Source organism: Drosophila sulfurigaster, chromosome 3 (genome assembly GCF_023558435.1).
Source record: "Drosophila sulfurigaster albostrigata strain 15112-1811.04 chromosome 3, ASM2355843v2, whole genome shotgun sequence".
Lineage (NCBI taxonomy): Eukaryota > Metazoa > Arthropoda > Insecta > Diptera > Drosophilidae > Drosophila > Drosophila sulfurigaster.
The window spans coordinates 3,033,061-3,043,441 of record NC_084883.1 but is presented as its reverse complement, the minus strand read 5'-3'; the positions used below and the strand labels follow the sequence as shown (position 1 = coordinate 3,043,441).

Genomic DNA, 10,381 nt, shown 5'->3' with positions numbered 1-10,381 from the left:
AGACGACAATATAGAGAGTGCAATGGAAAGATATAAGTATGTATCACTTACTTTGAGCGCATTTATTTGATTGCGCAATTCATCGATTTTTTCGCGTGGTCCCCCAACGCTTGAGATTTTCTGTTCGACAGATGTGACCCATTTAAGAAGATCGTTGACATTCTCTTCGCACATGTTGAACTTCTCGAATACTGCTTGCTATTATAATGGAACATTGTTAAAAGAGGACAAAGGACAAAAGAAAAGCCCAATTATTAGATTTATTGAATATAAAAGTCGGTATATATCTTAGCCAGATACGGATCTGCTTTAACTCATACAAAAGTATGATGGGGTATAAATTGATTTACATGTAATGACAAGTAGATATCATATGGATGTTCATCATATAATCGAAAGGCAAAATATGTATACAGTATGAACACAAAATATATATAAATATTTAAATTCGAATAGATAGCACACACAAACATACAGAGCTGGAATAATAATAGAGTAATAACCGAAAGCAAAGCAAAGCAAAGCCAGTTGGAAAGAGGAACAAGTACATAACATACTTAGGCATAAGTTATAGTTTATAGTATTAGTAGCAAATAAAGCATAATTGAGAGACAGCACAAACACCAAGGGTATATTGCGTTTACTACTTAACAAATAAAAACAAGCACTACTTTGGACTAAGAACTACAGAGCTTATACTTGTTTAGTATAGGCATACTAGCTACAGTGTTTAATGGAGGTTTTTGGTTGGATTCATTATTGAGGTTTTTATTGAGGTTAGTGTTAATTTTGTGTTTTTATTGTTCTGTTATGGTCTTTAGTTTTCGACTCAAAAATTAAAACTGCAAACAAAATAATATAATAATTAAAAGAATTGTATGTATCAAAAATTATATGCTGAAAAATAGGTAGAAAAGTTGGAATTTAAACAATTGTAATTGTATGAGAAATATTTAACTAAAAATCGGGGCTATGCACAAAATTGTAACTTATGTTAAAAAAATATTACTAATGGCGCCATAATAAAAAAAAATATATAAATTGCAGATCAATACGATAGTCAACAATTGGATACTACTATTTGGTTAGCAAAAGACCTAAAGGAAATGCTGCCTAGTTTTGTGTTTAAGTACAGAAAGTGGCGTGAGAGATAGAATATATATGAGAAATATGAGCTTTGTATGAGTATATGTTTATGCGATAGTATATATAGTATATAGACAAATCGATAGAGATGTATGTAGATGTATGAAGTATTGCCGACGTCATTCGTGTTGAGGAGTTGAGTTGAGTTGCGTTTGCCAGTTCAAGCAATTGATGAAGCACACGATATATTGATATATGATTTGTTCTGATTTAACATGATTGGGTTTGATCTGATTGGTTTTGGATTCAGTTCGATCAACCATTTGGTGTGATGTAGAAGTATGATATGCTATATGTTGTTTTGCTGTGCTAAAATTCAGCAAAAGGATTGCCCTCATTTGAAACTTATACGTTATACGCTATGTGAACGAACATTAAATTGAATGCCATGCGCTGCAATATAAGAAATGTTGCCCGTTTTGCAAGCAGGCAAAATAAAATAATAATAATCGTAAGTAATAATGAGAAGCAGACTGAGAACTGAAAAGGGGTTAGTCTGAAGTAGAGATATGAGATAGAAAGATAGTAGACAGCGCGCTGAATCAAAAATTTCTTAAACAAATTTTATAAAATCATAATAATAGATAATACCAAAAAGTAAACATGCCACGAAGCTTTAGATTTAGTATAAATTTCATAATTTCATTTCATTTGTTTTGGTTTTGTTTTTGCATTTCCGAGACTGTTTTGTGATGGAAATTGAAAGTGATAAAACCTGATACATACACAGAAGTAGACAGAGAGAAAGAAAATGAGAAGAAAAAAAATAGGACTGATAACTTACCCGCTGTTCGGCTGGCAGGAGTAAGCCCTTCTCGGCTGCCTTCACCAAATCAATATTATTCTTTGGCTCAATAGGATCGTTAAGTCGGCCAGCAACTGGATCGATTAAGCCGCTGCCAATGGCGGCAGTCAGTGGTACGATGACCCCAGTGCTGGGATCACGGACCACAGTCGAGGAGGGATCAATTAGGCCGGAAGCAATGGTTTCAGCCAATGTGTATTTCTTACGCTTGATGATATCGGGATGCATTTGGAAGGGATCTACTAGACAACCGTTGGTTGGATTATACAGGTTGAAGGTGATCGATTCTAGCAAACCAAATGAACGTTTCGGTGTACAGATCAAGCCTGTCTCGTAAGCTTCCTGCAGTGTGCAGAGCTTTGAGGTCTGTGTATTCAACACATTCGCCTTATTGGCATCCATGAGACCCTTACGGAATGCCTCTGGCAAACGCACCAGCTTCGCCTTGGCCAGATCCTTGACCAGTGCCGAATCGGGGTCAATAATGCCTGCACTGGCGGCGTCTTTAAGCGTGTATACCTTCGGTGCTTCGATGACAGTCAGTGAATCGTTTGCGCTATCCTCGCCAACGCTGCTAACGGTGGCACCTGGCAGATAATTTAGCATGCCGGTTTGCAGATCCAATTCCTTGGACTCGGCTGCCTGATCAAATGTGATCGGTTCGCGCACGTAAATAATCAATGTGGGATCGAATGCAAAGTACAAGGCTTTTGGATCAACGAGCGTTCGCTTGGTGACATCGACTAAACCGCGTTCTTGAGCCACAGCGTATGGCAGGAACTTATAACTATCAAAATCTCGTACAAGAGCCGTCTTTGGATCGATAATGTTGTACCTGATTGCCTCCTCGAGAGACATTTCGCGGGGTTTGCTAATAACAACGCTCACGGGCGTTTGACTCAACAGCTCGACACTGTCCATGCGACGGACGACTTCGTTGCGATCTGTTAGAGGTCGCGGTACTGTCACGAGTATGCCACGAGTGAATGCTACATCATAGTTGTAGGTGGACTTTGATTTAGGATCAAAAACGCGACCCTTTGTTACATCAATTTCGCTGTTTTCGATTGCCTCGGTTAGAGGAAGCTCTTTACCCGTTAACTGATTCTTAAAGACGGTACTCGCGGGATCTATGAAACCTGCATGTATAGCTTCAATCAAGTCGAGATATTCACCGGTCGTGGGATCACAGAATTTGCCAGTGTCGGGTCGATACAACTGCATACGCAATACCATTTCGAGACTCAAGAGGCGACGATTCGACACGATTAGACCTCGAGCTCTAGCTGTCTGTAAGTCTAACTGTTCACTGGGCAAATTGTAGCAACCCTTGGTATCATCTATGAGCTGTTCCTTTAGGGCAGCCGCAAGGCGCATGTACTTTCCAGTCGCATGGTGTTTAACTAAGCTTGAGGACAGACTAACCACATCTTCAACGCATGCCTCATTCAGATTGAGCTTGCGATTCGTCACTGGATGAAGAACCTTACGTGTGGCCACGTCATAGAAGCCCATGGACAAGAGCTCGTAAAGGCCAAAGCCAGCGTTCTCAATATCCACAATCAGTCCCAAACTCAATGCTTCCCCTAAAGGCACGAAGGCACTACTGCCCGGTTCCTTAAAGACGCCCTCCCTTCTATTGATGATGCCATTGCGGCAAGTCTCGCTGAGGGTGAACATTTGCTCAGTCTGCTCGTCAAAGTAGCACGGCAAATGGGGATTAATCACAAAACTACGCATACCCTCAAGTAAGGTGATCTGGCGACCAGTCTTAGGATCGCTTAGCTTGCCAGTTTTGTCGTCGAATAGACCCTGATGAATGGCACGCTGCACGCTAATGGGAGCATTCACATCCATAAGGATGCCAATGTTGAAAGCGTGCTTAATAGTAACTGTCTGGTTGTTGTACAGAAGTTTTGAGCTCTGGGGATCGATAATACCCTCATCCTTGGCGTGTGTCAGATTTAGTTGCTTGTATAGGCCGGTCTTGAAGTCCCTGATCTGAACACTGTGCTCATCAAGCAGATTAGTGTCGAGGGCTTCGGCAAAGTTCAATTTGTAGCCCGTCTTGGGATCGACAAAATGACCATCGGTCTCGTCATAGATGTTTTTCACAACAGCCTCAATGAGACGCAACGGTTTCTTTGCCTCTACAAGTACACCCTTGTCGAAGGCTTCCTTAAAATCAATTTGCTTATCTTCTGCGCTGTCTCTCACCGTACCTTGTTGGCTATCCACAATGCCTGTTTCGGTGGCTACACCGAAGGGTATAACCTGACCACACACATTGACGACCGTCGAATCGGGATCGAGTATTCCCCTACGAATAGCACGTTCAGTTGTTAACTTCTCCCGAGTGACTGTATTGCTAAACTGGCCGGTCTTGGGGTCGTATAATCCTCTGTACACAGCATCAGGTAGACTGCGCTTGCGTTTGGGTGGAATAAGAATCCGATTCTCGAGTGCTTCGTTTAATGACAGCTTCGTTGAGGCGAAGGGGTTGATGACAAAGCCACCAACTGGATCAAGATAACCCTTGGCTATAGCCTCGTTTAAGGAAATTATTGATTCCGTTTTGGGGTCTAACAGAACAAGCTCTTCAGGATTAATGAGCTTCTGGGCAATGGCCGACTTCAAGTCGAGTTGTTTCTTGTCGATGGTGAATTTTGCTGTCAAAGGATCGTATAGACCACGCAGCAGGCAATCGACTAAGGAGAGGGGAGACTTAGTACTAATTAGATAACCTTTGACAAAGGCTTCATCTAAACTGATGTTTGGCGAACTGAGAGTGCCACGTACTGTATCCAACAGTCCCAATTTAGCAGCTTCCTTACCAGGCACAATCTTATCATGCTCAGCATCCTTAACCAGCGTCGAATCCAATTCGACAAAGCCCATTTCAATGGCCTGTTGCAGCAGTATATCCTCACCAGTGACAGGATTGAGCACCCTGCCAGTGCTGGGCGAGTAATATTCACGCTGAAGCAGCTCAGGGAGACTCCACGTAACGCTGTCGGTCTTAACTAGACGTTGCTGTACACCCACGTCAAAGGATACGAGCGTATTGTTCTTATTATCCTTTATCTGGCCAGTTGCCGGAACTACGAGATCATCCTCAATGGCGCAGTCGAGTTTCAACTCCTTCTTTGTAACTGTATCAACAATTAGCGAAATCTTCGGATCGACCAGACCAATTTCAATAGATTTTTGCACATCGACTTGATTCTGAGATTCGGAATCGTAAAGTTTGCCAGTCTCTGGATCGTAAAGACCCTTGCGAACAGCAGCTTCAAGGGAAATCGGCTTACGTGCACCAGGCACAAGGAAACCTAATTGGAATGCCAGTTCCATGGGTATTTCTTTCAGTGTCTGAATATCTATGACCGTACCAGCCTGCATATCAACCACTCCCAACTCAATTGCCATACGCAGTGGAATGACCTCACCGCTAACTGGGTCGCGCACCGATATCGACTGAATGTCCAGCTTGCCAGTGTTGATGGCCTCAACAATGGAGCAAACTTGACCATCGTCAAGAACGACCTTTCCCGTCTGTGCATCGATCACAACATTCTCGATGGGTGCGGGACGCTGTTCTTCTGGATTGGCACGAATTATCCACTGACGTTCAATGCACTCAAAGAATGGTATTTTCTTGCCAGTTTTTGGATCGACCATGTGCCCCGTATGCTTATCCAAAAGAGGACGCTCCAGAGCAGCGGTCAAGGTCTCATATTTGCCTGTACTAAAGTTTTTCACCAGTATTGTTTCAGGATTGAAAATATTCATTTCAAAGACGAGTGTTTGGAAGGAAATCTTTTGTCCCGTGGACGGATCTATGAAGTACTGATGGTTTGGATCGTATATGTTCAGTTCGTACAGCTTTTCAGGTGTCAGTTCGGTATCAACATCCACGAGGTATGTAACCTGTTGCAAAACAATTAGTTTGTCGTCAATAATTTGCACTTCGTCCAATGGACTTAGTTGTTCATCCTTGAGCAATGTTGCCACACTCTCTGACTGAGGCTCTCCATCTACAATCACTTGGCATTCTTCTGGACTAATAAGTTTCTGTGAGATGGCATCACCGATTGCCAGCGTTAAAGGCACATCGCGCTTGCCCGAGTGTTCTATGGTGGTTATTTGAGTCTCCTCCACAGTATCTCTGGCCTCATCATCTGGTGTAGTTTCTGTAGTGCTGCTACTTGTTGTTGTTGTCGTCGCCGTAATCTTTGTAACAATTGTCGTGCTTGATGAGCTTTCTGGCAATGATTCCTCTGTAGTTGCCGTGACAATTTCCGTTGTCTTCTGAACAGGTTGAGCTGCCTTATCTGTGCTAAGGGCATCCACCAAAGCCTTGCCGGCTAACACAGGTGCACCCACAATAGCAAGTGCTCCCAACTTGGCTGCATCTTTGACATTTTGCAGAATGTTGCTGCCACCTGCAGTCGATGGCTGTTGTCCTTTCTCATTTTCAATAAAGTCAACAACTGTTTGATGTTTATCTGAGGTGCTATCTTGTGGTTGCCCTTGTTCAAGGAAACCTGGTTGTTGTTGTTGCTCCTTTGTTACAGTGGTTACTGTGGTTATCGTTTCTGTTGTTTGTGCCGAGACTATTGGCTCTTGAGTTAAAGTCTCTTTAGTTAGGACTTCTTTCGGCTTTTCTTCGCTCGTTGTTTGTTCGTCTACTAGCTTTTCCTTCGGGATCTGTTCTTCTGTAAGCTTCTCTTGTGGTGCTGATTTTTCCACAGTAACAGTGACCGATTTTTCAGGCAACTGCTCCTCACTGGTAACTGTTGTTGTAGTTATTGTAGTGGTAGTGATGGAGGTTGAAGATTCTGTAGTTGTTGGCTCTTCAATAGTTACAACCCTTTCTTCCAGAATAACGTTGCTTTTGGGAGTTTCAACAGGTTCCACGATTACAGTTGAAGTTTCTACTACAGGAGATTCATCTGGTTTCTCATCTGATTTTGACGGACTTGTGACAATAGTCTCTGTAACTTCTGCAACAATGGGTTTCTCTTCAATTGTCTTTGTTGTCGTTACGGTTGTCGTTGTTTTCGTCGTTGTTAACGTTTGCGATTCCGTACTGACAGGTTCTTCAGTTACCGTTACATTAATCTCTGTGACTTGCGACTCTTGGTTCTCAAATGGCGCCAATGGTGCAGTGTAAGGAGGCTCAAATTCAGTTACCTCCTCTTTAACTGTAGTTCTGGGCTTTGGTTCTGGTTTCCCAACTGTATCCACCTGAGACTGTTGCTTATGCTCTTCCTTGGGTTCCTCCGCTATATTCTGGGGTTCTGAGACAATTGGTATTGATTCCGTAGTGATCACAGTATGGACGGTGTCGGTAACTTGGGTAACATCTGGCTTGACCTCTTCCATTTCTGTTACCTTAGGCACTTGTTGTTGCTCCTTAACAGGTACAGTTGATTTCTCCTCTTGAATCACTAGAACGGGTTCCTCTTCCTTAGATTCTGTAGTTGAGGTAGTGATAGTTGTGACTGTTGTCGTTGTGGTACTTGTGAATCCTTCAGTGATTACGCTGCTTGTTCCCGTTGGCAATGTCTCAGGCTGTTGTTCCCTTGGGAGTTGCTGTTGCTTTTCATTGGCAATGAAATTGGCTGTTGTGGAGCTGATAAACTGTTCGGTATCCTGCAGCAGAGTATCAACTTCACTTGCTACTTGCTGGGGCTGTGGATCCCGTGGTTGTCCTTGTGGCTGCTCCTGGACCGTTGTTTGTGGGGCTTCAACGAAACTGACTACAGGTTTCTCTGGCTGTTGTGCATCCTTCGAGCTAATAATTGTGGTAGTTGTTGTAGTTGTCGATTTTACATCATCAGACGGCGACTTAGCTGACTTGATAAGACTCTTTACACCACTGACAAGCGCACCACCAGCCAGCACAGGCGCTGCGATGACGCCGAGAGCGCCCAACTTGGCCGCATCCTTAACATTCTGCAAGGTTTTGGATGGTTCTTTGTTTGACTTAACTTCAATCTCTGTGCTTGCCGTGTCCTTTGTCGTTTGCTGTGTGGTTGTGCTAATAACTTGCATTTCCTGTTTACGCGTGTCCGAGCTCACCACAACGGTTTGTGAGCGTTCTTCAACAACCATAGTTTGATCGCTGGAAGTTGGAATTGTAACAGAGTTGACCTCATCCACATTCAGTTGATCGCCAGCCGAAGCTTTAGTCTCTCTTGTGACAGCTTCCTCGCGTAAAATACCTAGCTCTTTAGCCTCTTCTAAACTGCACACTTCACCAGTATTTACATTCTGCACTTCATTGTTTGAGATGAGTACATAGCCTTGCATCAGTTCAATCGTTTTAGTTGTTACCGTATGTACAGCTCGCACTGTCTCCATGATCTCTGTCTTTGCAATAGGTTTTTGGGTGACAACAAAGTCCGACAATTGCTTGACTACAATCACTCCATTCTCTAAAGCCTGACGAAGGGGAAGACGCTCGCCAGTTTTTGGATGCGTCACAGTCTGAGCAGCCACGTCAATTAGATTCTGTTCCATGGCTGACACCACTTCAATGGCATCCGGTTTAGGTGCATAGGGAATGGACATAATGAAGTTATCTTCAATTGCCTGCTTAATGGGCAATGCCTGCTTTGAGCTTGGATGCAGTACCACACGCTTTGTGGGCTCAACAAGACTCTTCTCCACGGCAACTGGCAGAATCATCCCAACCGGTGGAATGTCGACCTTTGACTTTTGCTTGTCATAGCTGGCATCAAAAAGATTGGCCTTAATGGCCTCTGAGATGTTCAGGGTCTTGTCATTGTAATTGAATGTGGACTCATCGGGATTGATAATGCCCTTCTCGATAGCTTCCTCTAGCGTGCATTTTGTGGGTTTCTGCAGTTTGGAATGAGGATCCAGTACTTCACAAACGATGGCCTCATGAATGCTCAATGGATAGCCGCTCTCGGGATGGACAATAGTCTGTGTCTGTGGATCAATGAGACCCTGAGCCTCCAGTCTGGGTATGGAGAGGCTCTTTGCCAGTGGCATGAGAATGTGATTGGTTTGTTCAGGATCCAAAATCTTTTGTTCGACAGCCTGTCGCAAATTTAACACTCGATTACCCTGTGGGTCCGTGACATGGCCACGTCGACCATCGATCAGACCCATGTTGAGAGCCTCGGTAATGTTGACAACTTCACCCTGAGGATCAGTAAAGTTGCGGGTATCCTCGAGTATTTGACAGGTTTCCTCATCGATAATACCCTTGCGCAGTGCATCGCGTGGTTTCAAAATAATCTTGCGCATTTTCTGCAGTACCACAACCTTTTCTTCCGTCGTGATTGTAGGCTCGTTCTCAAACGATCGTCCACGTTGCAATTGATCACGTGACACGATGCCACGCTCATAGGCAACTTCAACAGGAATTTGCTCACCAGTGCGTGGGTCGACAACAAAGCGAACTGTACGCAGAGCTCCTTCAGCTGCCACCAATGGAGCACCCACCACACTGAGCAGTCCCAGTTTCGTGGCAGTTATCAAGTCAACAGGTTGACCCTCTGCATTCAGTATTGTTGCCGTTCGGGGATCGTAAATAGAGCGAGCGATGGCCTCCGTTACTGAAATCGTTTGTTTTGTTGTCGGATCCACAATCTTGATGAGCTGCTCATCGATCAGTCCCTGTCGCGCAGCATCAAATATGTTCTCCGTCTCGCCGCTCTGCGTGAAAATTACAAGCGCTGTCGATGGATCATAGATGGCTCCAGGTGCAATTTGCAGTGGTTCCGGTGAAGCCAATTCCCGCTGGCATGTGCTGACCTCCACAAAGCGTGGTGGAGCATTCTTCAGTGGAGTCGACACCTCAAGCACGTCGGGCATGTTGTTAACTCTCGTAATCCGTAGAATAGTCTTTTGGCTAGCTCCACGCGTTGCCGGAACTGTTTCCAAAACAATTTTACCCTCGGCGATGGCACTTCGCATACCCAGAACCTGCTGCCTATTATTCGTATAGTTTCCATAGCTATCCAGAATGTCGCGCTCGAAGGCCGATTTTATGGAAATTTTATCACCAGTGTTAGGCTCAATTACGGCCACAGATAAGTTGTTGATGATCTGCTTGTCAATACATTCTTCGAAGTTGACTAATCGATCGGTTCCCTGCACATGGAATACTCCCGTATCGGGATTAAAGAGACGCTGCTCAATGGCATCCTTGAGGCGCCAACCACCTGGTGGCAATTCCATAATTTGCCGCTCCGTCACATTTTGTTCGATGTAGCTGCTCTTATCCATGTTGATAAACTCTGAGACGACACGTTGTGGTTTAATGAGCTCCTGGGAAATGGGTATTTCTACGGACTTTTCTACATATTTCGTGTGCTGAGTATTCAGCTTAATCGGCTCGGCTTCTGGTATTATCTGTTTCGTCACTATTGTGATAGTTGACTTTGTCTTTTT

General features: G+C 44.0%; 1 protein-coding gene across 1 annotated transcript in view; it reads right to left on the bottom strand.

The window, feature by feature from the left end:
* The window catches only part of LOC133842345 (microtubule-actin cross-linking factor 1), a 45,653-nt gene that overhangs the window by 18,379 nt on the left and 16,893 nt on the right, over positions 1–10,381 (bottom strand). The window contains 2 exon segments of the mRNA XM_062275398.1: positions 52–198; positions 1,931–10,381. Of these exon segments, the coding sequence (XP_062131382.1) occupies positions 52–198; positions 1,931–10,381 (8,598 nt within the window).